A 25129-nucleotide genomic window follows, 5' to 3' on the forward strand; every position below is an offset into this window, starting at 1 on the left:
AGTGTAATCAAATTTTTTTTAGAAATAAATAGCAAAAAAGAGTTCTCGTTGAATTTATTTATTTCGCAAATGCATCATTTTACGTAATCGCCCATAAGTAATTAATACCGTGTCATATTAAAACGATGCAAAATTTTATTTGCACTTTTTGTCTGTTTGTTAGACATAGATTTAATCTTGGATGTAAGCCACTTCCCTCTTCTTTCACTCCTTGTGCCCTACTCATCCAGTCCCAACCTACGTCTCGTCAGTTTTCATCCACCTAGCGCTGTGTGGTCAACCTCAGCCTCGGGTGTCCGCTCTGTATTCATATTGTATCTATTAATTTCATAACAAAATCTGTTAGAAAGTAGTAGATAAGGTGCCTTCGAAAACGGGGTAATAACACTAGATCTTAGACATAGTGTTGTGTTCCTGCCGGTGAGTAAGTTTGCCAGAGCTCAACGAGGGTGCGGAGAGTCTATAAGCTACGGAGACTGCTTACCATCAGGTGGCTTTATACTTGTTTGCCACCGACGTAGTATAAAAAAATATATCTGGTAAATCAGAAACACTTGATACTTTGGCAACACTAACGCTACTGCACTTTAAGTAGTAGTTAATAGATGTACAGTCAGCGTCAAATACAAATACTTTGTAGCAACCAAATTAGCCAAATAGTTCGGTACACCATATATTTAGTATGATGTACCGAACTATTTGGCCACTTCGACTTCTAGAGAGTATTTGACGCTGACTGTACACCATTAGTACCATTACACAAAACAATTAAGTAAAGTTAGCTGCAGCAGAGTATAAGTGACCGATTCCCAAAATTATCTGCAGACACTTCCATTTTATTATCCCTTTTCCAGATCACACCAATTAACAAGGTTTTCCCAAAAAATACAAATATATTCCAATGATTCCAGCTTTGATGAAAGACAAGAAGACAAGTCACATTTCCCGAAAGTGCAATCTAATTTTTTATTTACAATAACAATATACCTTAAAACGGTATGCTAAAGTTGGAATTCTATTAGCGCGTATGCGGTTGATAAATCGCACTATGCCTGGAAAAGGTTTAACAATAATGCTGTGAGTCTACTATTCGCAATAAACAGAAAAATACAATACAACAAATTTTATCTAAGCTCAAAAACATAGTATTTTGTCACCAACTAGCGTGTGTAAAGCATAAAGCTACTTAAATATTACATAACGGCCTCACAACACTGAACACATTGCACATTCATTCACATCACTTGAGATTAATTCGTCAGACTGCCTATTACGGACGAGTACTACAATGTATTCTTGAAGTGAAATCCACTTGAGAATAGAACTACACACTACACGTATGAACACAGTACCTAACGGCACCAATCCTGGCGACGCTTGCGAGAAAAGGCCGTGCCAGGATAAGCTAAGTGATTCTGCCCCCATCGAGTTATGGCTTGTAATTTTTAAGGGTGATGTGGCTCTATATTAGTAATTAAAACACAAATTTTCAGCTCCCTAAACTATATATTTTTAGTAAAAAAATATACGAAATATGATTTTTCTTTTAAAAAATACTAGCCAATAGATTTTAGCGTTGTGTCGTGCAAATAAATGGACCATAAAATATGGCGAGTCGAAGTTACCACACGTTAGCAATTCTATGTATAGGTACCTAATAATTTAGAGCGCAACCCTGTTTTCCAGGTCCCATTTACTACATGTTCTCACGTAAAATTGAAGTATCAATATAGATGCGGCTCGCGGCGTATTTACCTATAATTTTACTAGTAACGAGCGCCTACTACTCGTACTTGAAGTAACAGAAACCGCGAAACTTCATGAACTCTTCACAATATGAACTGAACCTGTGAAAGGTAGACACGTTTCATACAAAAAATCTTTATGTTTGTATGTTGAATACACATCTTACTGATGGCCTAATTTGCCGAAAAAAAGTTTCCATCATTTTGAAATTTTTTCACGTGTTAGCTTTTCGGAAACTTGAGATATTTTTTATGGGGATAAAAAAAATCTTAAATGGAAACTTTCTTTATTTCTTATGATTTTTTTTTCTGAAAAATTCGAAAATATTTCCGTCTTTTTGGAAACTTACACTTAGCAGGCACTACTTGCGCTAAGTGCAAAGGGTCTAGCAGGCTAAGGACGGAGAAGTGGCCCCTGTGACGAATATCGGATTTTTATAATGTCATTTGTTGGCTATCTTATAACTTATAATATAGAAACTTTATTTTAATTAAATATTTAAAAAATCTGAGTTACACTCATACTCATTCTTTGTAGCTATGATTTGGTTTGATTGCTTTACCTTATATAGTTCAGGAGAAAAATGACTTTGAAAAATGTGTCCATAAAATGACGTTTTTGACATTATCTCGGTGATGGTTCAAGATAGGGGGCTGAAAGTTAAGGTGTTTCTATATTATAAGATAGCCAACAAATGACATTATAAAAATCCGATATTCGTCACAGGGGCCACTTCCCCTTCCTTAGCCTGCTAGAGCCTTCCCTCTTCCCTCTTAAGCATGACAATATCTAGCTTGAAGAAATAATGATTTCATTCTACTTTACCAATCTTTACTTATTTAACTCCAAATAAACTTACTTTTATCTGAAGAACAGCGCAGCTTAGTTGAGAGCAATCGTACACTTCACTCTTACTTCACTAGTGTTCACCATGTGTTCACTTATGTATATAGTACAATCACACTGGATGCGTGGATTATTCCTGAACGACATAGAAACGACCCTCTGCTTGTACTTCATCTTTTTCTTTTAAAAAGTGGCCTCCATCATGACTATTCATGATGATTTCGCCAATGTCAATATTGTGCTCGTGCTCGTAGTTGCTTTTAGTAAAGTAGCTGGACTTTACAAATAAACTCGATAGAATGCCTGGCATTGAGAATGGTAAAACGCGTTTGAATGTTTCAAGACTAACGGCCCGATTCGAAGAATAAGATACGATAACGATAAGTCGTTTGTATGTCGTATAATTGACAGAAGCAGCTCGATTCGGGCAACTAATGTCACTTTGACGTTAGAAATATCGTAGATAGATCTTATTGGGATCACAGCGGAATCTAAATAAACGTCAATTTATTAGCTATCGATTTTTTAAAGATCTTTCCAAGATCTTAAGCGTGTCTTAATCGTTCTTGGAATCGGGCCGTAATTCTTCATTATCTGCACACTTCCATCATATAAGTTCCATGTTAGTTCACTGAATTCGACCAATTCACCATTTTGAATTCAACTGTTAATTATCCCTGCTTATACTTGCTGTAAATTATAGGGTTAAAGATAAATTCAGCCTCTAAGGCCTTTGCGATAGTCAGGAAATCGATTTTTATAGCATAATCAATATTAGGAATAATTTGATTATTTCGTCCTATAAAATGATTATTTCCAGTCTTTTCCAGTAACTTATTTCTGAAAACTCAATGACACGGCATTGTGCGTCAAAGTGGCGTCAAACTTCTATTTTAATTTTCTTTGACGGCTTCAATAAGGTTTTAATTCTTCAACTTTTTATGTTGTCTTGTTGTTGTTTGTTAAATCTCCAATGGAGTGACAGACATATTTACTAAAAATTTACGAATTTCAATTGAAGTTATAGCCCTAGGATCATTATCCCAAGAAAAATGTTAATAACGCGATTCAGGACTTCTCAGGGTTAACCGGTTAAACCGTTAACCCAGTGTCAAATTGTACTGGTAACCATCATTAACCATGGTAACTCCAGGTTTAACCGGCTAGCCCCGGGTTTGTGATTGGTGCAAGTGGCCCTTAACCGGTTAAACCTGGAGTTACTATAGTCTTTATTCTAACGAAAATATTCATTCTAACGCAGATAGTTCGATACCACGAACTCGACAGTAACATACGAATTAGACCTGCTGATGTCGGCACAGGTACTGGAAGCCGGGCTAGGTGTGTGGAACTTCTGCTCGAGGGGCCTCGTTGCACGTTAGACGGTCCTTGGTCATTATCCTAAGAAAAATCTTATCAACGCATTCAATATTTTCACTGCATGGAATAGCGTCATCTAGCGTTCATTTCTAGGACTAAACAAATGTGACGTTATCTATGAAAAGGGACCTTATTGTCGATGGCGCTTCAGCCGTTATAAACGATGTTCCGATACAAATACAACGCGCGCGACGCAGTGCGGCGTAAGCGCCATCGATAATAAGGTCCCTTTTCATAGAAATCATAGAAATGCCACAAACAATATACGAGTTTGTTTGCGAAGTGCATGGTGGGGGTAAGTAAAGCGATCCCAGCGCATAAGGTGGTAAAAATTTGAACTAACTGCGGATAGCGTCTTTAACATTTCGTACAATTATATAGCTCGAAATGAAACTTTGATTTACGATTACTCCTGAAATATTCATTTAAATTGTATGGTGTAAGGGACCATTGTAAGCTGTATGAAATGCTTAATATAACTAACGTATTTATTTTGATAATTGTAATTAATATATCCATGTAAATAGCTTTGCAAATGCCACATATTACGTAAATAGCTTTGCAAATGCCACATATTACGAATATGTATAGTAAGTTATCCTTAAAAGATAGACATTTAACATCGCGGACTTTTTTGTAAACCTATGAATGAGAAACAACCCCACCATACATTGTGTTGTTATAGCTCAAACGGATTAGGCAGCGTTTTCGATTAAAACTCCTAGCCAGCGTGATTTTTTCCGACAACATCGTTATATTTTAAACAATTTACACAAAACCTTAACAAGTTATATACTTAAGCCTTCCTCAAGAATCACTCTATTGATAGATGAAAGTCGTATGAAAATCCGTTCAGTAGTTTTTAGTTTTAGAGTAGTCTTATATAAGATGTAGTGAATTGACGTTTTCCCCTAGACTTGCGGACACTAGGTTGCGTGACAGTCGTGCACGCTCCCAACTCCAAGAAATATCTTAAAAGCGTGATTCAGGATTTTCAATGCATGGAACACTGCCATCTAGCGATCAATTAGTAAACTAAACAAATTATACGAGGTTGTTGTCATTATGCCATGAAAAATTTTAATAGCGTGATTCAGGATTTTCACTACATCGAACACTGCCATCTAGCGTTCAATTCGTGAACTAATCAAGCAGCGTACGAGTCAGAGCTTATCGCGAACCACGTTCGACGTGTTGCCTCCCTGTCGCACCTACGGACGAATTTACAAGTGCGACAGAGGCCCTCGGAGGTCATTATCGTGAGAAAAAAATATAACGCGATTCAGGAATTTTACTACACGAAACAGCGCCATCTAGCGTTAAATTTGTGAATTAATTAAGAGATGAACGAGCCGGGGGTTAGGCTTGAGTCGGTCAGGACCGAAGAACTAAAAGGAATGAAATCCCACCACAGACCGAAAGGAACTAGTTCATCTTAAGCGCTCTTAATCGGTCTCGGTCCTTTAGTTCAGTAGTCGGTATGTCAGCGGGCCTACCGCGAACCACGTTCGACGGGTTGCCTCCCTGTCACACTTACGTACGAATTTACAAGTGCGACAGAGAGGCAACACGTCGAACGTGGTTCGCCCTCAGTACCAAGTAACAAATCGGTCGGGAGCGAATGATCGGAATGAGTCAAGGTCAAGAAATTCGCTCTCACGCTCTCGCTCTGTTTATTTGCGAGCGAGAGCAAGATATAACCTAGTTCATACACATTCAGATCTCGAGATTTGCTCCTGAACTAAAGGAACTAAAAGAGCGAACTAGTTCGTTTGACCGATTGACCGAGATCGGAGCGCTCTTTTTAAAGACCGAGCGGGCACAACTCTACCGGGGGTCATTATCCCAAGAAAAATCTTAATAGCGCGATTTATGATATACACTGCATGACACACTGCCATCTAGCGTTAAAATCGTTAACTGCACAAGTAATGTACGAGTCAGGCAGGAGTCAATAATCCCAAGAAAGCTCTTAATAGCGCGATTCAGGATTTTCACTACACGGAACAGCGCCATCTAACGTTATATTTGTTGACTAAACAAAATATGAGCTAATTTTGTAATGTGGAGCACACGGAACAGTATCATTCAAAAGTTTCAAGATACAGTGTATAAAATACTCCATATAACGATTCACTCTATATTATTATATACGCAGTCGACATCTAGCATCAAGTAGCGGAACTCTCAGTACTGCTACTCGACAATAGATATCGCGGCAAACAAAAAGTCTAATGCTCAACGATTTTCAGGTAATATTATAACCAGAGAAGTGTAGGAGTTGAAAATAGAGTTCCGGTTGTAAGTAGTTACCACCAAACCAAGTTGATGGTAACTACTATTAGCGTCTTCCTCGTTTCAATTAAAATGTAGAGAACCAATAAAATTCTAGGGTCAGAAAATTGAAATGTTGTCAATTTATTCATTACCATCATCCCATTGTGCCGTGCCATATTATAATAATAATATATTCTATTAAGTTTTAATATAAGTTTTTGGTGAAAAAATCATTTTTGGTTCAAGCTTTTATTGCTGACTGTACCTTTTTCCACAGGCAGCTAATACTCATCGAGACAATTCTAAAAACCCCAAGCACAATTAGGTTGCGTTGTTTTATCACAGTTGCCCACCGCCTGTCTCTCCATCATCAGATCAGCTTGAGGATACCAAAATATTGAATTGTCATCAGACTTATAGATCCGATGTATGCAAATTTTCAGCTTCATTGGAAACCGGAAAAAAAATGATTACAGACTACAGACAACGGGAAAGGTGAAACTAAATAAAACCTTGTAAATAAGTGTAACTTATTTCTTGTTCGAATTGGATACCCGTACTGAATGTATAATGAATACTGAGTTTCTTAAATTGACAGTTGTTCTTTATGTTATCATGAAATACCAATGATGTTAGTATAATTTTGCTTTTCATACGTCAATGTGAAATACTGAAGATCGGTTTTTATCTTGGAGGATATAACAACTGGAGACGCCTTTAAGAGCTTACCCCTCTGTCGCAAAGCTCGGCCAATGCTCATATTATTGTATGGACTGACGTTTATCTGACATGGCTATTTGTAGAAATAGCCATACATTTGACGTGCTCCTCCCCCTCAAAAATCGGCAGACTGATTTGTACAGAAAATTACAGTCAAAGCGTCTCCAGTTTTTAAATCCTCCAAGGTTTTTGTAGATATTGTCAAAAAACAAACAATTAACATTCTGATGACAATGATGCAACATAATTTTGTCCGTGGACCCATCCAGTCAGGTTAAAATATTCAAATTCCCCATTCTATTTCAACAGTTTATTTCATACCATCAACATACAATTAAATAATCCAGGGCCCAAAATAAATAGTCAAAAATACTATTAAAAGTCCATTATCCATTTGAAACATATCAATTTAATATGATTTCTATAAACATTGCCTATCGTATAAAACTGAAATCTTACATCGGTTAACATAATGAGCGTTTGAATCGTGACAGTATGGGGTACAAAAGAAACTTGCTGAAATGTGTTTGTGAGCGGTCTTGACCGGTTTTTACCGGTTATCACCGGTATGGAACCGGATTTGAGGTCGGACAGCCGAGGGTAGCCGACCTCTAACGTGGGCCGGTATGGCGACTACTCGATGGTGGTCTGTTCCTCTTTCACAAAGAATTCAACAACTTCTTCTACAGTGTTCTGATCAGTTTCAAGACTGTCGGTGTCAACATCTGTTGGAAGAAAGAAAATATGAGTTAGTAAGCATAATTATAGCTATTACAATAGCTCTTCTCAGATTTCGTAAACAATATACACCAGAAAATAACAAAACAACAGTATAACAGTATACGATTTAAAAGTCATCTATCTTGTCTTTTCGAGACTACATACCGATGATATCTCAGTAATAAAATAATGCTTTCAATTATTTGAGATATTTTTACCCCAAGTAAAATGCTTAAAAACGAAATTAGGCTCTTCCTGACTAGTCGGGGCGCAATCGGTGCAATGTGCAATCTTTTAACCCGACTGCGGCATATCAATCTAAAACCCCCCCCCCCCCCCCCCCCCCCCCCCCCCCCTCGTTGAGCTCTGGCAACCTTACTCACCGGCAGGAACACAATACTATAAGTAGGGTCTAGTGTTATTTTGCTGCGGTTTTCTGTAAGGTGGAGGTAATTCCCCAGTTGGGCTCTGCTCTAGATCTGGAATGACATCCGCTGTGCTGTGCCCTACCACACTAAGCTACTACCTTTGTAGTAGAAAGTAACTGGGGATCTATCGGGCAGGTGAAGTGTACTCACAGTCGCGCAGCTCGAGCCGGCGCGGCTTCTGCTCGGCCCACTCCTGCGCCTTGGCCTCGCGGTACTCCACGTGCTTCTTCATCTGCTCCGTGCGCTTGGCCACCAATTCCTGTGCAAGACAAAACAGTTAAAAAGTCTTCTTGCATATTTCTACCAGAGGCAGTGGGTTTCGAGAGATTCAGGAGTTGATGGCGCTCAAAATGATAGATTATCACAGTATAAATCGTCGCTCGAATAGATCACATTGGGTTTTATGAATTTTAACAGTTATTGAGACAAAAATTATTGATTTTACATCGAGCACTTGATACTACATCTATTGAATTAAAGCTTGGGATGTGCTTCGATAGCTTAATGGCCAAGTATCCGAGCTGTCACGCCAAGTTCAAAGTGCCTCTCTACTTTATTGCTATTGCGAAAATCACAATTCGAGGAATGTAGACGAGGTAGCTATCCTAATCTGTCAATAAATGTGACCGTCGCCGGTTATTCGTATAAAGATACAAGCAAATCTCGCCCTTATGACAAGCGACAAAGTGGGACGTTTTGCTGGCCGCGGTCACAAATCGATTGAACATTTCAATGACGTGAAAATAGAGATTTGCATCTGGATGAAAGTTTCTACCACACTTCATAAATGATAATAACAATTTGGAATGAAATCTCACCTTGCTAGCCTTGCTGGAACGCATGCGGTCCTTGGACTCGAACTGCGAGTAGTACTTCTTGAGGTTCTTCTTGATATCCTTCTGCTGCTTGTCCGACAGCAGCGTCGGCGGCCGCGGCCGCCAGTGGAACTGCGCGAAGCCCTCCTTCATCACTCTGGGAACGAGATCTCATGTTCATTATTTGCATACTACACGATAATAGTTATTTGTTTTACAAGGGGGCAAAGTGGTTGTTTAACTACTTGCGCATATATTGATACCCGAGCATGTGAAAGATTCCAAAATTGGAATCTTGAGCGTTGTGAGGGTTTCAAGGCACGAGTGTTAAAAAACTTTGCCACCAAGTGAATCACAACATTTTTCACCACACCAATGCGAGGGAAATACTCACTGTAAAATACCGAAAAAAATCTAAATGAACTATATTAATATTAGATACTTATCATTAAAATTTTCATCTGATTACTTTGCCCCACATGTGGATGAAATGCAACTTTCTCATTAGTTTTCGAAAACCAACTGGTAAAGAGTTGGTGTAGTGAAAAATACTAGTTACACCACATGAACCTGGAGGAGACGATTTCATTATTTTATTATTTATAACAACCACGAACCATCATGTTATTACAGCATTAGGAATGTGCAGTATTATGAATTCTCATCCCCAAGTTAATAAATCTTGAGAAAGCCTTATTGAGCTTACTGTAGGACTTAGTCAATTTGTGTAATAATGTCCTTTTATTTAAGTACATGTTCGGTTACCTCCTGAGGATCTTGCCCTGGAAGGACCAGATGTAGTAGCCGCAGTCCATCTTGCACTTGAGCGACGACACGCCCGTCACCACGTAGCGCCCCGTCGGGTCCCACTCGATGCCCGACATCTGGACAAACACAGATCATGTAAACACAAACAACTGGATCACTTCAGGTTTTATTCATACGTAAATTTAAAATTTTAATAGATGTGATGTTGAAATTAACTACCTGGGATGGTGTCATGACTCAAAATAAATTTTGAGCTCCAACTCAAGAATACACCATTTTATACGAGTATAACCCTATTGTGAACAGGAAAACGAGATCATTTGAGGACACAACTCGCCTGTTTCCGGCCGGGCGTCCCTACACTACATCCACTACATCTAATTTAATCTAACTCTTATAAAAATAATTTATATTTTATATTATTTATTTATTTATTTAATCTTTATTGCACATTACATGAAGGTACAAATGGCGGGCTTAATGCCTTAAAGCATTCTCTACCAGTCAAACAATTGGGTTAAATCAGAAAAATTAAGTAGGTGCAGTGTCTTTTAAAGTCAATAATAATTTGATTATATATATTTATAAAGAAAGCAAACATTCAATGTAAATTAAGAACAATATTATAAACGTTTAACTAAAGCAAAGTCAAATCTGTTTAGTCTTCTGTATAAGTCAATATTTAGTGGCATGTTATTATCAATATAAGCTATAACAATAGAAATTTATAGAGATGCTCAAAGAAAATTGAACATTTAAGTGCTTATTTCTACAAACCTGGTAATGATCAGACACATTCATGATGGTGAAGTCATTTGTGTCCAAGAACTCCAGACCGCCTCCGGTCAGACCCAGGTCCGCCAACACGATGAACTGGCCAGACGGACACCAGAACAGATGGTTGAAGGGCTTCCTCTCAAACTTCTTCAGTAAAGTAGGCGCTTGACCAGTATTCACTTGGTAGAAGCTTATACAGATGTTGGCCGGGTCGCCATGAATAATGGAGAATTTAGAACCGACAGGTTCCCAAGCGAATGCTTGAATAGGCTCCTTGATTTCAACGGAGTCGACGGGGATCTCCTTCTCTCGCATATGGAATATTTCAAAGTTGTAGTACATTCCAGAGTATTTAATGTCATTTTTATCTTTCTTGACTTTAGAGTAGCGGTCGACTTTGACACAGAGATAGTCGCCAGACTTCTGCCAGTGGATCTTGCAGTCGGCGACGGAGAACAGGTTCTTGGAGCGGCCCTCGGTGCGGTTGGGCAGCTCCAGCAGCGTGACGCGCGCCGGCACGTCCTTGTCCTCCGCCACCCAGTACGCCAGCGTGTTGTCCGTGGGCGACCAGCTGAAGTCTCTGCAATATGGACATTAATTAATTAGTAAATATAAATAAAAAAAAGCCTTTATTTCCAAATTTCCCATATTACATTTGAAGTTTTGCTACTATTTATTTATTTAATTTGGACCCCTCTTCGAGTGTAGGCCTCCTCCAACTTCCAATATGGACATTATTATTATTATTATTAAAGCCTTTATTATACGAACTGTTGGCAGTCTATTTATTCCTTATTATATTAACAATTCCTATGAAGATGTTCGTAAGGTCTTTTGACCCAGGCCTCTTCCGAATCGCCTTTTTCTATTATATTTACGTATTTATCCAGCATTTTCTTCCATTTTTCCCATTCTATTCTATTCTATTGTCTATTGCCATTTCTTTCCAGTTTTTTCCTATTGTTTCTATGAAGTCTTTTTCCCATCTTGTTTTTGATTTGGACCGAGCGAAGAACCAGTTGTCCTTGCTCCGCTGATAGTCTCTGTTTGACATGTTACCTGATGCCGGGGATCTTGATGGACTTCTTATCCAGCAAGCCGAAGCCGGGCGTCTCGTACACGGAGAGCACGTCGGCCCCGAGGCGAGCGAAGAAGCGGTCGTCCTTGCTCCAGCGGAAGATCGGCCACGTCACGTACTCGTCGGGCGGCGGGAAGCTGCGCTTCTCTTGACCCGTCCTGGAAAACGTAATAAGCATTTTAGTTCAGTTTAAATCCATGTTTATTTGATGTCAATTCTATTTATTTAATGAAGGTTCTGTACGGAACAAACGAAGATAACATGAAAACAACATTCATACATATGGACAGGAAAGTGAAAGCGAGATGTGAATCGCACAAGCACGAGTGAGTAAAAAAGTCAATGGCAGTTATAATATACTAACTCACGTAAATTATTGATCTTTGTCAGCTTTGATTTTGTAATAGTTTATACGACAAACTGCAATTTTGCCATCCATGCCTGGTCTACTGGCTATCTAGGATAATTAGTATGAAAGAGCAACAACACTACACTAAAAACATCAATTTGTCATCTCCATCCAGACCCACAAAATAATAAAAGGATGAATACTATCCTACTTTCTGATCTCAATTACTATTATTATTTAGTTTTAGACAGCCAGCTGATGCTGTTACGTCTAAATCAGAGGCCACTTAGCACGATTTCACTATTTAGATGGTTTCAACCAATTGTTTGGTCAAGATTGTTTTTAAATTGATTCACACTACAAGATTTCACAACTTCAGAAGGTAAGCCTTCCAGGCATTTACTATTCGGTTTGCAATAAAGCTTTTGCTGATATTTGTTTTATGCTTTGTTGTTACTAGTTTAAGATAGTGTCCTCTTGTGCGTCGCTTAGTTCTGGACAGTCGTAGTATCCGTGAATTATTTTTACATTAACCTTTAAACAAAACCTATGTATATTGCTTAAATTATCTCTTAAAAACTCAAGCCCATACCTGATATCCCAGATGATAAGTTTCTTGTCATCACCCCTATCGCTGCTCGGTGAGAAGGTCACAATATAATTCTCACAGGGAGAGAACGAGATGAAGCGGGCCTCCGGGTGGTAGAACTTCTGGAACTGGGAGAACTTGGGTCCCGCCCAGAGCGCCACGCCTCGCCAGTGGAAGGTGGCCAGGTACGTGCCCAGGGGAGACCACACTGCGTATGTTTCGGTCCAGTTCTGAAACAAATAACTTTTGTGTCAATATTTTTATTTCTGACTGCGCATTTCTATCAAAAATTATAAAGACAATTCTAACAGAGCAAAATTTAATGATGTTGCATTATTTTAACTACTAACCCCCTTATTCATAAACGTGTTCTAAAGTTACAATGCCGCTGATCATCGTTTGACCTAGCACATGGGAGGGGGCACATGAATAAGGGGGTAAGTGCCTATGGAAGCCTCTGGTCTCAGTCCTTTGGAAATCAGCTTAATTGTACACTGGTCCATGGGCATAGGCAATGGGTAGGGAATTAAATTCCTTGAGTTGGCCGGTCAAAGTATTTAACAGATGGCGCCAGCATAGCTTGCCCTGTCAATCCCTAGAATTGTGTAAAATTGTTTTTTTTTGGAATTTTATGACCAGCACTTTAAGCCAAATATCATAGAACAAAACTAGAGCAAAACTTTGCAAACGTTGCGAACCCCATTTCAACACAATTAGAATAAGTGAGAACTCAACTCAATCACAAGTAAGGTAAAGGTTGATAGTTAGGCGGGTCCACACAGAGCGAGCAGACGCGCGAGGCAATCTCCTCGCGCAGAAACCTGCCAGTGTAGACGTGCCTCGGCCGAGGCAGCGCACTCAAACGAGGAAAACGCGCGCGCCGCCTCGGCCGTATGCTCGCTCCGTGTGGGCCCGCCTAATGGTTGGCAAATTTTGAAGACTATTTATCTCCAACATACAGTTACATAATATAAACATTGCAAATAAAGATCAAGAGTTTAATTTAGTAGGTATGATGGATATAGGATTTCTTGGTTTTTGAACGTTTTGTCCAGTATTAGCATTTTTTTTATTATTAGACATTGACAACCCAGATGTATCATACTCTGATCAGTCACTATTAGATATAGACCGCGGACCAGGAGCATGTTTCGTCAGTCATCGCCTCCCGGCTGATACTATGTCAGATGATAGTTTAAATGTTGTTTTAAACTTAAAAAACCGTCAGCCGGTTCTATCACGGTGATATGATAGAACCGGCTATGTATGTGCGGCAAAGTAAGAGTAATGTGTAAATTGCTTAATCCGTTGATGGCTTTTTAGGCGATTACGCCTGATGAAATGCTACATGCAACGTTTCATGATTTGTTTTTGCTATCATAAAAGGTACAGCGTTTATATTTTACATGTTCATGCGACCAGCTGATGTTCTTACCACCGCGATCTAACCGGCTGACGATTTTTTAAACAACAGCATCTGAACTATCATTTGACAAAGTATCAAATGGGAGGCGATGACAATTTTTTTTTTGTTTTACGTATTTCGGTGGCTGTCATTCTTCAACCCACCAATGGAGCGGCAGCTGACGTCCACGAGGGTTCATCATACCTAGCCGTTATGCACTACACGAGTTTTCAGCCGAGAGGCGATTGGTCATAGAAATTGTTCCTGGCTTGCGGTCTAATATATTGGAGCGGCCAACATGCTTACAAATATTTAAACATGCCTCTATTATCAAGGTGTTAGTGTGTGTTCAGATATTTTTGAGCTAAGTAATAATGTAAAATACTAATTCCTCTCAAACAAACACAAGTAGTTTTAATAATCTGTATCAGTCTATTCAAGGTTTCAAAACATCTTGTTGAAATACCTTTCACATACCAATAAATCAAAACATTGAATCTTGCTTGCTAAATGTATAAAATGGTTGGTTGGACTTTAGTCATGCCTACATATCAACAATTTAGCTGACATAGACTTTACGTGCAATTAACATTCCATTGGTACTGAGATGTGCTATTAACATAAACTATAAGCTATTAAATATTTGACTTATCAGCAAACTTATATATATAAGTGAATAAGAGAATAAATGTACAATTTCTGTGTACTCTGGCAGAACTTTGTCCACTAAACTAACATCTTTAACGACCGGTCTGGCCTAGTGGGCTGTGACCCTGCCTATGAAGCCGATGGTCCTGGGTTCAAATCCCGGTAAGGGTATTGATTTGTCTGATGAACACAGAAATTTGTTCAGGAGTCATGGCTGTTTTCTATGTATATAAGTATGTGTTTATCCATATACATAATGTATATCGTCGTCTAGTACAGGCTAGGCTAGTCCCCAAATATTTATTTATTTATTATTTTTCTTCAGTTTCAATATTTAAAAAATGTTTTTAGAAATAAAACTGAGGAATTGACGGACTATGAATAACAAAAATTTGTGACAGTCTGCAATAGAAAATTGACAGTCTTAGAAACATATAGTAGTAGTCAATTTATCTATTTAAGTGTATGCTTCATAGTATATGCTTAGTTTGGGGCTGGGTTGATTTATGTCAGATTGTTTCCAAATACTATTTATTATTAATTAATTTCATACCGGTCTCTCCTGCAACAACAGCGGCTCTGGCAGGGCGTTCTGCCAAACCTGCAGCGCAACACCAGTGCCGATGCCCACAAGGAACTGGTCATATGCATCAGGGTCCATAAGGTACCACTGGAGGTCCGACTGCACCTTGAATGGCTGGGGCGCTGGTGGCTCCCATTCCTTAGGGATATCAGCATACCTGAAATTGGAAAATGATAATTATGAACTCCTGAAAATTGATGGATGTGTGGTAGAACCTGAGTAAAAGATTTTTGAAATCTGAACTATATGAGACATACGTGGAGTTATATTTGAATGAAAAAGTATTTTGATTTATCAGGTTTGACCTCCCAGCCAGTGATTTAATTAATAACTTCAGATTAGAATTTATAACTATTTAATTGCTAAAAAACCTTACTGATTTTTTTACATCTATGAAATGTACTTACTGATATTTCATAATTTTTCTAAGAAATCCTATGATTTCTAACAACCTTGAATATTCTCATGACAGAAATATTAGTAGTAGGGCTATGTTATATTGTGCTAAATAAATAATAGTTCAATAACCCCTTGAGACCTTTCAGTGTGAATAGATACTGAATAATGCAGGATATGATTATTTTGTTATTTTAGAACAACATTAAAAGTAAAATTAGGTTCCTAAAATAAAGCATTACTGGCCAAGTTTGATTTAAATTGAGCTGAAACTTGTTTTTTATAGTATTAAAAAGTGTGACGTGCAAAAAACAATAACAAATGATCAAAATCAAAAAACAATGCTATAAACACAAATGTACTTACTTCTTGAAGTCAGTGAATAAATTCACCAAGAATGTATGCTGCTTGTCTAGTTTACAATTGTTAGTGGCCTTCACGGCTTCCGCGGCATTCTGTGCGTTGCCATACTCCAGGAAGATATAGCCTGTGGTTACTCCAGTCTCCGTGGTGGGGTAATACTCGTTCACGATCTTCCCAAACTTGCTGAAGATCTTGTTTATAACGCTCTGGAGCTTCTCCAAGCGCTCGGGCCCGACCTGCGGGCACCCGTCCACCACGACCACATTCTCGTAGCCGTCGGACTCCTGAGGCTTCTGCTCAAGAAGGTCCGCTAACAATTCTGCAACGTCAAAGTTAGGTTATGTTACATGACATCAAATTAACATAACAATGATATATCAACGCAGAAAGGCAATCCACTCGTTAATGCTAATGTAAGGAACCCGTCGTTTAAGCTAATTTGATATAATTAAGTACAAAATTATAAAGAAAATTGCGCGGGTGACGCATATGGCCGGCCCAACCTATATTAACGAATATCCGTACCTTCATCTGGGATATCGTCCACGTAATCTTCCGGATCCTCGAAATTGGGTTCTTCGGCAAAGTTTTGCTCCTCATTATCACTTTGGGGAGCAGGATTCACTTTATCATCGCCTTTTTTCTTTGCCATTTTGACGTTATAACGTGTGGTACCGGAAGACACGCCATTAGTAATGAACGAAAACGAATCGAACCATAGAGCCAGTAATGCTTGCCTTTCACCAGTAGCGTTTTGTTACACAATTTTCTGTAGAAAATAACTAATTTTTAATTCGAAATACTGGTTATATTGTAATAAATACATATTTTTATGCTGACCTACCCATTCCTTTGATGGATTATAATACAAACAATATGTAATTTACTACGTATAATTTTCTACGTCCTTATGTTGGTATTATTTTTATTCTTGAAATAAGTATAGTTAAACTAAAAATGCTGAATGTTACCTTGATGACATGACATGAATTATATTTATAGATAATATTAATGATCCTAACATTATACGTTTTGATTATATTTGATTTGATTAAGAAATCAAGAGATTTTATGGCTATGTATTATATTCTTTGCTATGAATTGGGTCAAACGCTTGTTTAATATTTTGACAATTTGTGGCAATGATATACATACATTTTTAGTCTGGCAATGATACTTAATAAAAGTGCGGCTGCAAATATGCGGGAAAGACAAAACATAACAAAGTCAACAAAGTATACTAAAGCATAAATCATTAAAAAAATTGTTTTCACTCTAATAATGTAATTACACATACAAGCATACCTTTGCCAGTAGTAAAAGGCGCGTAATTCAAATTTTCTATGGGAGGTCAACCATTTGCGCCTATATTTTTTATTTTTTTCTACTTACTACTACAGAATTTCATCGTAGTTTGACGTTTAAAATAGCCCGTGTACCGTCTGGGCTATCAAAATCGCTGCCATCTTATCTTGGTTTGACTCTACAGTCTGGGCCTCTACAGTCTCCTCTTTCAAAGTCGATTAAAAATATAGTGTTTTTGGCACTACTTATCACCAAAATCGGCTAACTAGTAACTACGATGAAACACGACACGAACATACCCACATCAGGCCGCGTAGCCAACGTTACAATCGTTAACGCTCTGTAGCGTATCGTAGTCATCTCTCTCTCTATCACTCTTCTTTATTAGTGATGCGGGCAGATCAGATATACTACAATACTGCTAAATTCACAACCCTTATTCCCGTGGTCTGGTACTCGTAAAAAAGAGTGACCAGATTCTTAACGGATAGGTAACGCGCATGTGACACCGATGTTGTTGCAAGCTTCCGTAGGCAGGCTATGCTAACCGCTTGCCAGACAGGATGTATGTTTGCTTGCTATTAGCGTAACTAAAACTGACATTTTTTTTTGCGTGGAGTAAACTTCCTAACAACCAAAAGTTATTGGCCAAAGATCTGTTTTATCGAGAAGAACAAAGAAAGGTGATATGTAGTTTGTCTCTCTCTGTCTCTCTTAGGAGCAAGAGTTGTAGCATAAAATAATGAAATGAAATGAAAAAATCTTCAGTTTCACCTTAAAACTAAAACTAGCATACATATTATAAAATATATCTTAAAAACTAAAACACACACTATGGCTGCGATGCATTTCGCAAACCCGCTGTGTCAGGGAGCCGGCCGCGGAACCGCCGAAGCTTGATACCCTTCGGCCAAAACTCCTCCTTTGTGAAGGATATTACTGAAACATGCATAAAATCCAGGTCATCATTTTCAATTTCACAAATCCAATTATGACGTCGGGGTCAGCGGTGCGGCTTGCGCCTTCGGGTCACTGCACACGAAAATCGAGGCCGAACGCTGCGCTGCACACTGCATGTCCAATACTTTCCTGCTTAGGTTGCACATCACTGACAGCAGTATTGGCCGAACGTTAATAAGAATTGAAAATTGACCATTACAAATTGAACCGTAAACCCGTTACAGTTTACGGTTCAATTTGTAATTGTTAATTTTCAATATTTTCATATCTAATTAACGTTTGGCCAACACTGACTGGGCAGTAACACAACACATGATTCTGAAATTCGTATCTTATGAGCATACTAGTAGCTCTGTGAGCTGAAGACTTCGCGTTGAGTCGTTATCACAGTGAACTCACAATGTATTAGCGCAATTTATGTCTTTTTGAAAAATTTCGAAAAACTGGATCGTTACGAAGTTCGCTAACGACCCGGCCACGACATCGCACGACGGCGCGGCGGTAGCGGCGAGCGGCGGCCATAGGTGGGAACAAAAGGTCGGATCGCTGAGTCTCGCCCCAACCCAACCTATGGTCGCCTCGCCGCTCGCCGCTATCGCCGCCGCGCGATGTCGTGGCCGGGCCGTAACGCTACGGTAAATAAAGTCTAAATTGATATAAGTTTTGATAGAAATCACCTTAGACAATTCAATATCAAGCATTAAATTTAACAGCGCAGCGGTCATTAACATATCAATTTTAAAGGGCCTACTACTGACTACTCTGAGTCCGTTATTGCAAACACGCCTTTGAAGATGTGCTTCTATTTTATTTTTAGGGGTTATAATATAATTATGGAGTATCGATATTAAGTATCTTCTCTGTCTACCACTTATAACTAAAGACATAAGGCTTGATATAACTCATTGTTAGACTAGAACTAGCTTTATCGCAAGTGCGTTACTAACATCTTACAGATTTATTTATAATGTTAGGATTTGCTGCATGAATGGTATAGTTATGTCAAGTACTTACATCACAAACCAACTCTTGCAACATAGGGTGCAGGTGTACTAATGAAATTTCAAGTATTTGGGAACGACTCGAATACTAATGGTGATAACTGCTTAAAGTTTTAAAATGCAAGTAGCGTGCACCAGTATTACTCCATCGTGCTTCCTCGTTCGATGGCGATTACGAGAATTGATTGTTTGTTTAATGTTTATTTTATTTATTTAAACTTAATTACATAAACAAAGAAAAAAGCCAAAAGGCATTTCGCTATCTACCATTGGGTCACACATGTTTATCATTGTGGTCATTGTGGATCTTTTTGGTGCGTCAAAAAGTAGGTACCTAATTCGTAAATTTATATTTATGTTAAAGTTGTTTTTGCCTAGGTAAGTATGCCTTCAATTACATAATCAACTATAAGTAAGTAAGTATTAGTAGATCTTCAATACGAATATTCATTTAGGTATTTAATAGTATACATAAATTCCTGTTCTTCAAGCTCATTTATTGTCTTGTCATATTCTATTTTTATATGGATACTTAAGTGACCCATTTTCCTTCATCACGTAATTCACGTAAGTACAATAACAAATGTGGAACGCCATTTGTTACTCGTCCTTGTCTTATTAACAAATTTTGTCTTTGAATTAATGCGACTTATTATTTCTATAAAACGTAAGAAATTAAAGATATACCTGCGCCTAAGATACCCCGATTCTTGTGCTTGCCTACTCGTACTATTATAATGCTGGTCCAGATGATCAAATCGACCGATTTGATCAGAAAAGAAATTGACTCTCCAATATAGTTAATCATACATTTTAGTTTTATGCTGATATTTGAGAGTTCTAAATTTAAAAAATGCCGTTTAACGCCAATACTAGCGTCGCAAATTGATATTCTTGCACCTCCATTTTATCGGTAATATCGGTAAATTGGCGTTTGCGTCCACACCACCTGATTTAATCAGATTGGCGAAATATTGTTCCCGTCTGGACCGGCCTTGAATGTGTTCGCTAGTACCATAGATAAGACTGCAAGTTCAGATTTAAAAAAAAAAGAAAAAGAAAAAACGATGAACCTTCTTTAGACTACCTTAGAAAGAGTTCTTCTTAGAGAGAGATGGACCCACCTAAAACTCTAACGCAAATAAACGTCTCAAACGTTTGCGCATTTAATTTAGGTACCTATATTACGAGTAAATGGATATTTTATCGGTGCACTGCTGCTCACAATGGGGCCACGCTAGCTATCGAGACGGGACTCGGGTTTTTACTACTAGGTACGTGGGCCATTCCTACATCTACTCACAAGGTTACCTAGGCTCTTTTTTCCTCTTTTTGATATAGGGGGTAAATAAGCAGACAAATTGCCAGATCGTAAGCAATTATGGTGGCCCATGGACACATCAGAGGGGTTACAATTACAAGTGCGTTACCGAAGGGTTTCTTTAAGGTTTGAAGGTCATATCGGTTCGGAAATACCACGGGCAACAATCCATTCTACAGTTTAGCTGTGCGACCTGTGCAAGGCAGAACGATTTTGCAGAAACGTACAGTTGAGGACTGCCAACCAACCTAGATAGTTAGATGGAAATTATTTTACATTAAAGTGTTGGAGATGGAAATAAATGTTGCCATTAATTAATTTATTATTTATTTGAACTTTATTGCACAATAAAAATAAGTACAAATAGCGGACTTAATGCCTTAAGGTATTCTCTACCAGTCACCCATAGAGTAAAACAGAAATTCTCGAATGTGGGTGCAGTGAGAAAAATAATTCAGAAAAAATTACAAGTTTAAGTGATTTTCTGATTTTGTTGTCTCGGTACTAAAAGCATAAAATTTAAATGACTACGTTTTACATAAGTCTTGGACTTTTTAGTTTAGGCACCTACTTGAAGATGTTTCAAAAAAATATCACAAATGAGTACCTATTAATCAGAGCTGGGCACCGTTAATCAAAAAGTTAACTTCGTTAATTGTTAATCCGTAGCGCACGGCCTTGGTGCGAGTATGTACTTAGGTATTAACGATTAACGGATTTTAGGAAAGTTAACGGAAGTTAACAAGTCCGTTACGTGTTTTTAAAGTTAACTTAAAAGTTAATCCATTACTCGAAAACTTAACTTCGTTAATTAACGATTAACGGATTAACAGACTTCTGCCCAGCTATACTATTAATATATATCCTTAACAAATTCAATATGTACAACAACCTACGTCGACATTTAATCTAAGTGTTCAACTTTGCATCCATTGGCCTAGGATGCCTAGCTAACCTAGCTTATAGTCAATATAACATTGAGTTGATTGATTCAATTACGGTGTCAAAGATCGCAGATCGTTGTCAGTTAAGGCGACTTAGTATCCTCAACGACCTTGGTCGTATATAGAAATAGGCGCCCATTCAAGAAAAGCTTTACTTAATACTCTCTGTCAAATTACTTATAAGTCCTTAAGGGCTTACAGAACTTTAAGCTAAAAGCAGCCTAGTTACAATATTTTGGCATAGTATTGTGGTTAAAAGAGCAAGCAAGTTAAAGTCGAACCAAGTTACCTCTTCGCAAACCTTGCCATGACAGAATGTGGAGTGTCACCATTAACGTCCGTTAACGACGTTTAAATGAAAGTCGGTCCACAGTTTGCTTCGATGAACTTTATCTTAAAAGTAACCTCTAGGAACCAGTGATGGCCGAAATTAGAATTGACCATTAAACATTACAAATTGAACCGTAAAGCGTTACAGTTAATGGTCATTCTAATTAACGTTCGGCCAACACTGCTAGGAACTAACAACTATATTGTTACAATTTTTAGCTGTCTCATTTTAGAAACTTGCCAAAAATGTACAGTAGTCGCCTTAAAACGATATCATTTAATTGAGTTCTATGGTCACTCACGCTAAAGCACTACACTACGCTATAACGTCACAATATATCTAGTTCCTAATAACAATAATATAAACTACACTTGAGTAAGATAGCGCAGATACGGCGCTCTAGAAATTAATTAGACTCGTCATTACTTTTAATTTAGTGTAATGTGTTATTGACAATCCTTGACAACGATTCGGATATGTGAACAACCGCATTATCGTAGACGAACCAGACAAGTCTGACCTTCGTTTATTTCGACGTAGTATCAACGGTAACAACCATCTGAACGCTCATAGGTATTTTGATCACTGATGGGATAGTAAAATTTTAACTTGCACTTCAGAATTGTTTACTAGGGCCGCCGATCAACTTTTTTCTGTATATGTTAAGGGCTAATCATAGGACATTTAAGAGAAAATTTTGAGTATTTTTGATATTTCACCGACACCTGTAAGATTTCTACCGCTTTACGCTTTAAAATTTGAACGTCCAATTCGTCCGTTTCAATACTATTAACCAATTTAAAACTGTAATTTTTTGCTGTATGTATGGCGCCATTCATTTTCATACTAACAAATATCAATAAAAAATTAAACTTAATCAGTTCTTCGGCTCTTGTCTATGGTAAATTGTTGCCAGCGATTAAAAACTGATGATGTTTCTAAGTGTCTACATGTTTACAGGATTTGTCTATACCATCCCATTACTGGTGCCAGTTCCATTACAGGGGGTGTTTACCATAAACCTGTCCTGTTCATTTCGAGAATATACTGCTACTTTATAATATTAAGTTAATAAATTATTAGATCGCAATCATCAACTCAGATCTATTTTCTTATGTATGTTTCCGTTTATTATGGTATTTTTTTTTTTTAAGATAATCATGGTGATTCAGGTGGTGAAATTTGTCTCCCATACAAATTATTGCTGTCCCTAAGACGTATGGGCTACTAATGGTGATCCTGAAAATATTTATAACCAGTTATTGAAATCAGAATACGCCTCCTGTTTTACGGTTGAGTTGAGAACGACCCGCAAAGTGCAGTGACCGCTGAAGCTGCGCGCAGGCATTATGATAATCAGTGTAATCGCGTAGATTACGCGTAACGTAGAGGCTTGACAAAAAATCTAGATCACGCGTTGAAGTTTCGATATTCAGATCAACCCTGCTTTTTAAATGTGTGGAGGCAAAATTACTTGGGTACCTAGTTTTATAACGCATTTGCATAGCTAAATATTACTTACAACTACAAGCTTTTGTTGAGCGGACCCGGTGGCTTGGCTGTCTGAATAGCAACAAGTTTTTATTAGTATCTAAATATCAGATTATAGTCTTCCTAGCATTGTTACTCCTTTTTTTATTCTACGTCGGTGGTAAACAAGCATACGGTCCGCCTGCTGGTAAGCAGTCTCCGTAACCTATGTACGCCTGCAACTCCGGAGTGTTACATGCGCGTTGCGGACCCTAGCACTCCGCACCCTCGTTGAGCTCTGGCAACCTTACTCACCGGCAGGAAGACAACACTATGAGTAGGGTCTAGTGCGTAGGGCTTTTTGTAACTGCTCATTTAGGAAGCCTGTAACTGCGCTCGGCAACCTAATCCTAAGAACAGGCATAAGGTAGGTACTAGTTTTTACAAAAGCGGAAAGCCATATTGAGATTCGTTGCCATCTCTTTATTTTTTTATTAACTTTATTGTACAATATAACAAATTAAGTACAAGTGGCGAATTTAATGGCTAAAGGCATTCTCTAGCTACCAGTCAACTATCAGGCTAAACACAAACAATAATTCAACATAAAAAGCTAAGAATTATCTCTTAACAATGTATTCCGTTAAAAATAATGGAGGAAACGTCGTAAAAAGCTAACTAATTCCATTGCACAATAGTGCATGACTGCAATTAGTAATTGTTCCACGTTTTAATGACTTTTTTAAAGATGATGTAGTTTCATTAGTATTAATGAGCCGGTGGCCTGCGGTAATGAGAGCAGAGGCGCAAAATAGAATGGTTTACGTCATTTTCGTGATAAACACGGTAGGGAATGAATATAGTAGGGACACAGAACAACACGTTCAAATTAAAATGAACTTTATATCTTGCAATTTGTACTTGGATGTCCGAAAGCTGAGCTTAAATCGTATAACTCGTGATAATAATGTTATTGCTATTAAGATGTTTACCTAGAGACCAAAGGGGGCAAAGAAACCTCTAAAGAAACAACAGAACCTCGCGGGGTTTGGGCTCGTTAGAATCGTCTCGATGACACAGTCTGCATATTATAAAGAGTACAGTAAAAGAGATATGTTTCTATATGTACAACCATTAAACTGTGAGACTGTGACAGATATGCTAACTGAAGGGATAAGTAAAGAATAAAGCTTGTAAGTATCGGTTATGTTAACCCATTATAGACTGAAAAATTTTAGGTCTCAGAATTGGATTTTTTTCTAGTAAGTAAATTGTTCTCGAAGTCATTTTAGGTCTATTAAAGCTTTATCAATTTTTTTTATTTTTCCATACAAAATGTGGTACCAAGTGGTACCGCTAGCCTATGAAGGGTTAAAGTCTCGCTGAGTCAATTGTTTTGAATAACTAAGTGGAAACAATCGTCAAACTTCTATGTTAACGGCATCGGCACCAATCATGGAACATTTAAGAGAAAATTTGGAGTTTTTTTGATATTTCACCGACACCTGTAAAATTTCTACCGCTTTACGCTTTAAAAGTTGAATATCCAATTCGTCTTTTATGTTTTCTATGTATTTAATAAAAGCTACTGAAATTGGTTTCAATATTATTAACCAATTAAAACTGTGGTTTTTTGCTCCAGTCATGGAAAATAAACAAATATCAATGCAAAATTAAACTTAATCAGCTCTTTGGCTCTTGTTTATGGTAAAATGTTGCCAGCGATTAAAAACTGATGGTAAATACTTGTTTTACAGCATTTGTCTATACCATTCCATTACTGGTGCCTGTTCCATTATAGGGGTGTTTACTATATGAAAGTATAATAATAGGCTGGGCTATCAAAATCGCTGCCAACTTACCTTGTTCTGACTCTATATGAATAAATGTTTGCCTAAAAGAACAACTA

The 25129-nt window shown here is 37.9% G+C and overlaps 1 protein-coding gene across 1 annotated transcript; it reads right to left on the reverse strand.

Moving 5' to 3' along the window:
* Positions 1-7264: 7264 nt before the first annotated feature.
* LOC133521905 (eukaryotic translation initiation factor 3 subunit B) lies at positions 7265-16603 on the reverse strand. Its single transcript, XM_061857023.1, has 10 exons — positions 16414-16603; positions 15892-16207; positions 15100-15286; positions 12497-12723; positions 11537-11713; positions 10478-11057; positions 9698-9816; positions 8936-9089; positions 8268-8376; positions 7265-7694 (listed from the first exon to the last, which is right to left on the reverse strand). The coding sequence occupies exons 1-10, from the start codon at positions 16538-16540 to the stop codon at positions 7603-7605; spliced, it is 2088 nt and encodes a 695-aa protein (XP_061713007.1). The 5' UTR covers positions 16541-16603; the 3' UTR covers positions 7265-7602.
* Positions 16604-25129: the final 8526 nt, after the last annotated feature.

Source organism: Cydia pomonella, chromosome 10 (genome assembly GCF_033807575.1).
Source record: "Cydia pomonella isolate Wapato2018A chromosome 10, ilCydPomo1, whole genome shotgun sequence".
Lineage (NCBI taxonomy): Eukaryota > Metazoa > Arthropoda > Insecta > Lepidoptera > Tortricidae > Cydia > Cydia pomonella.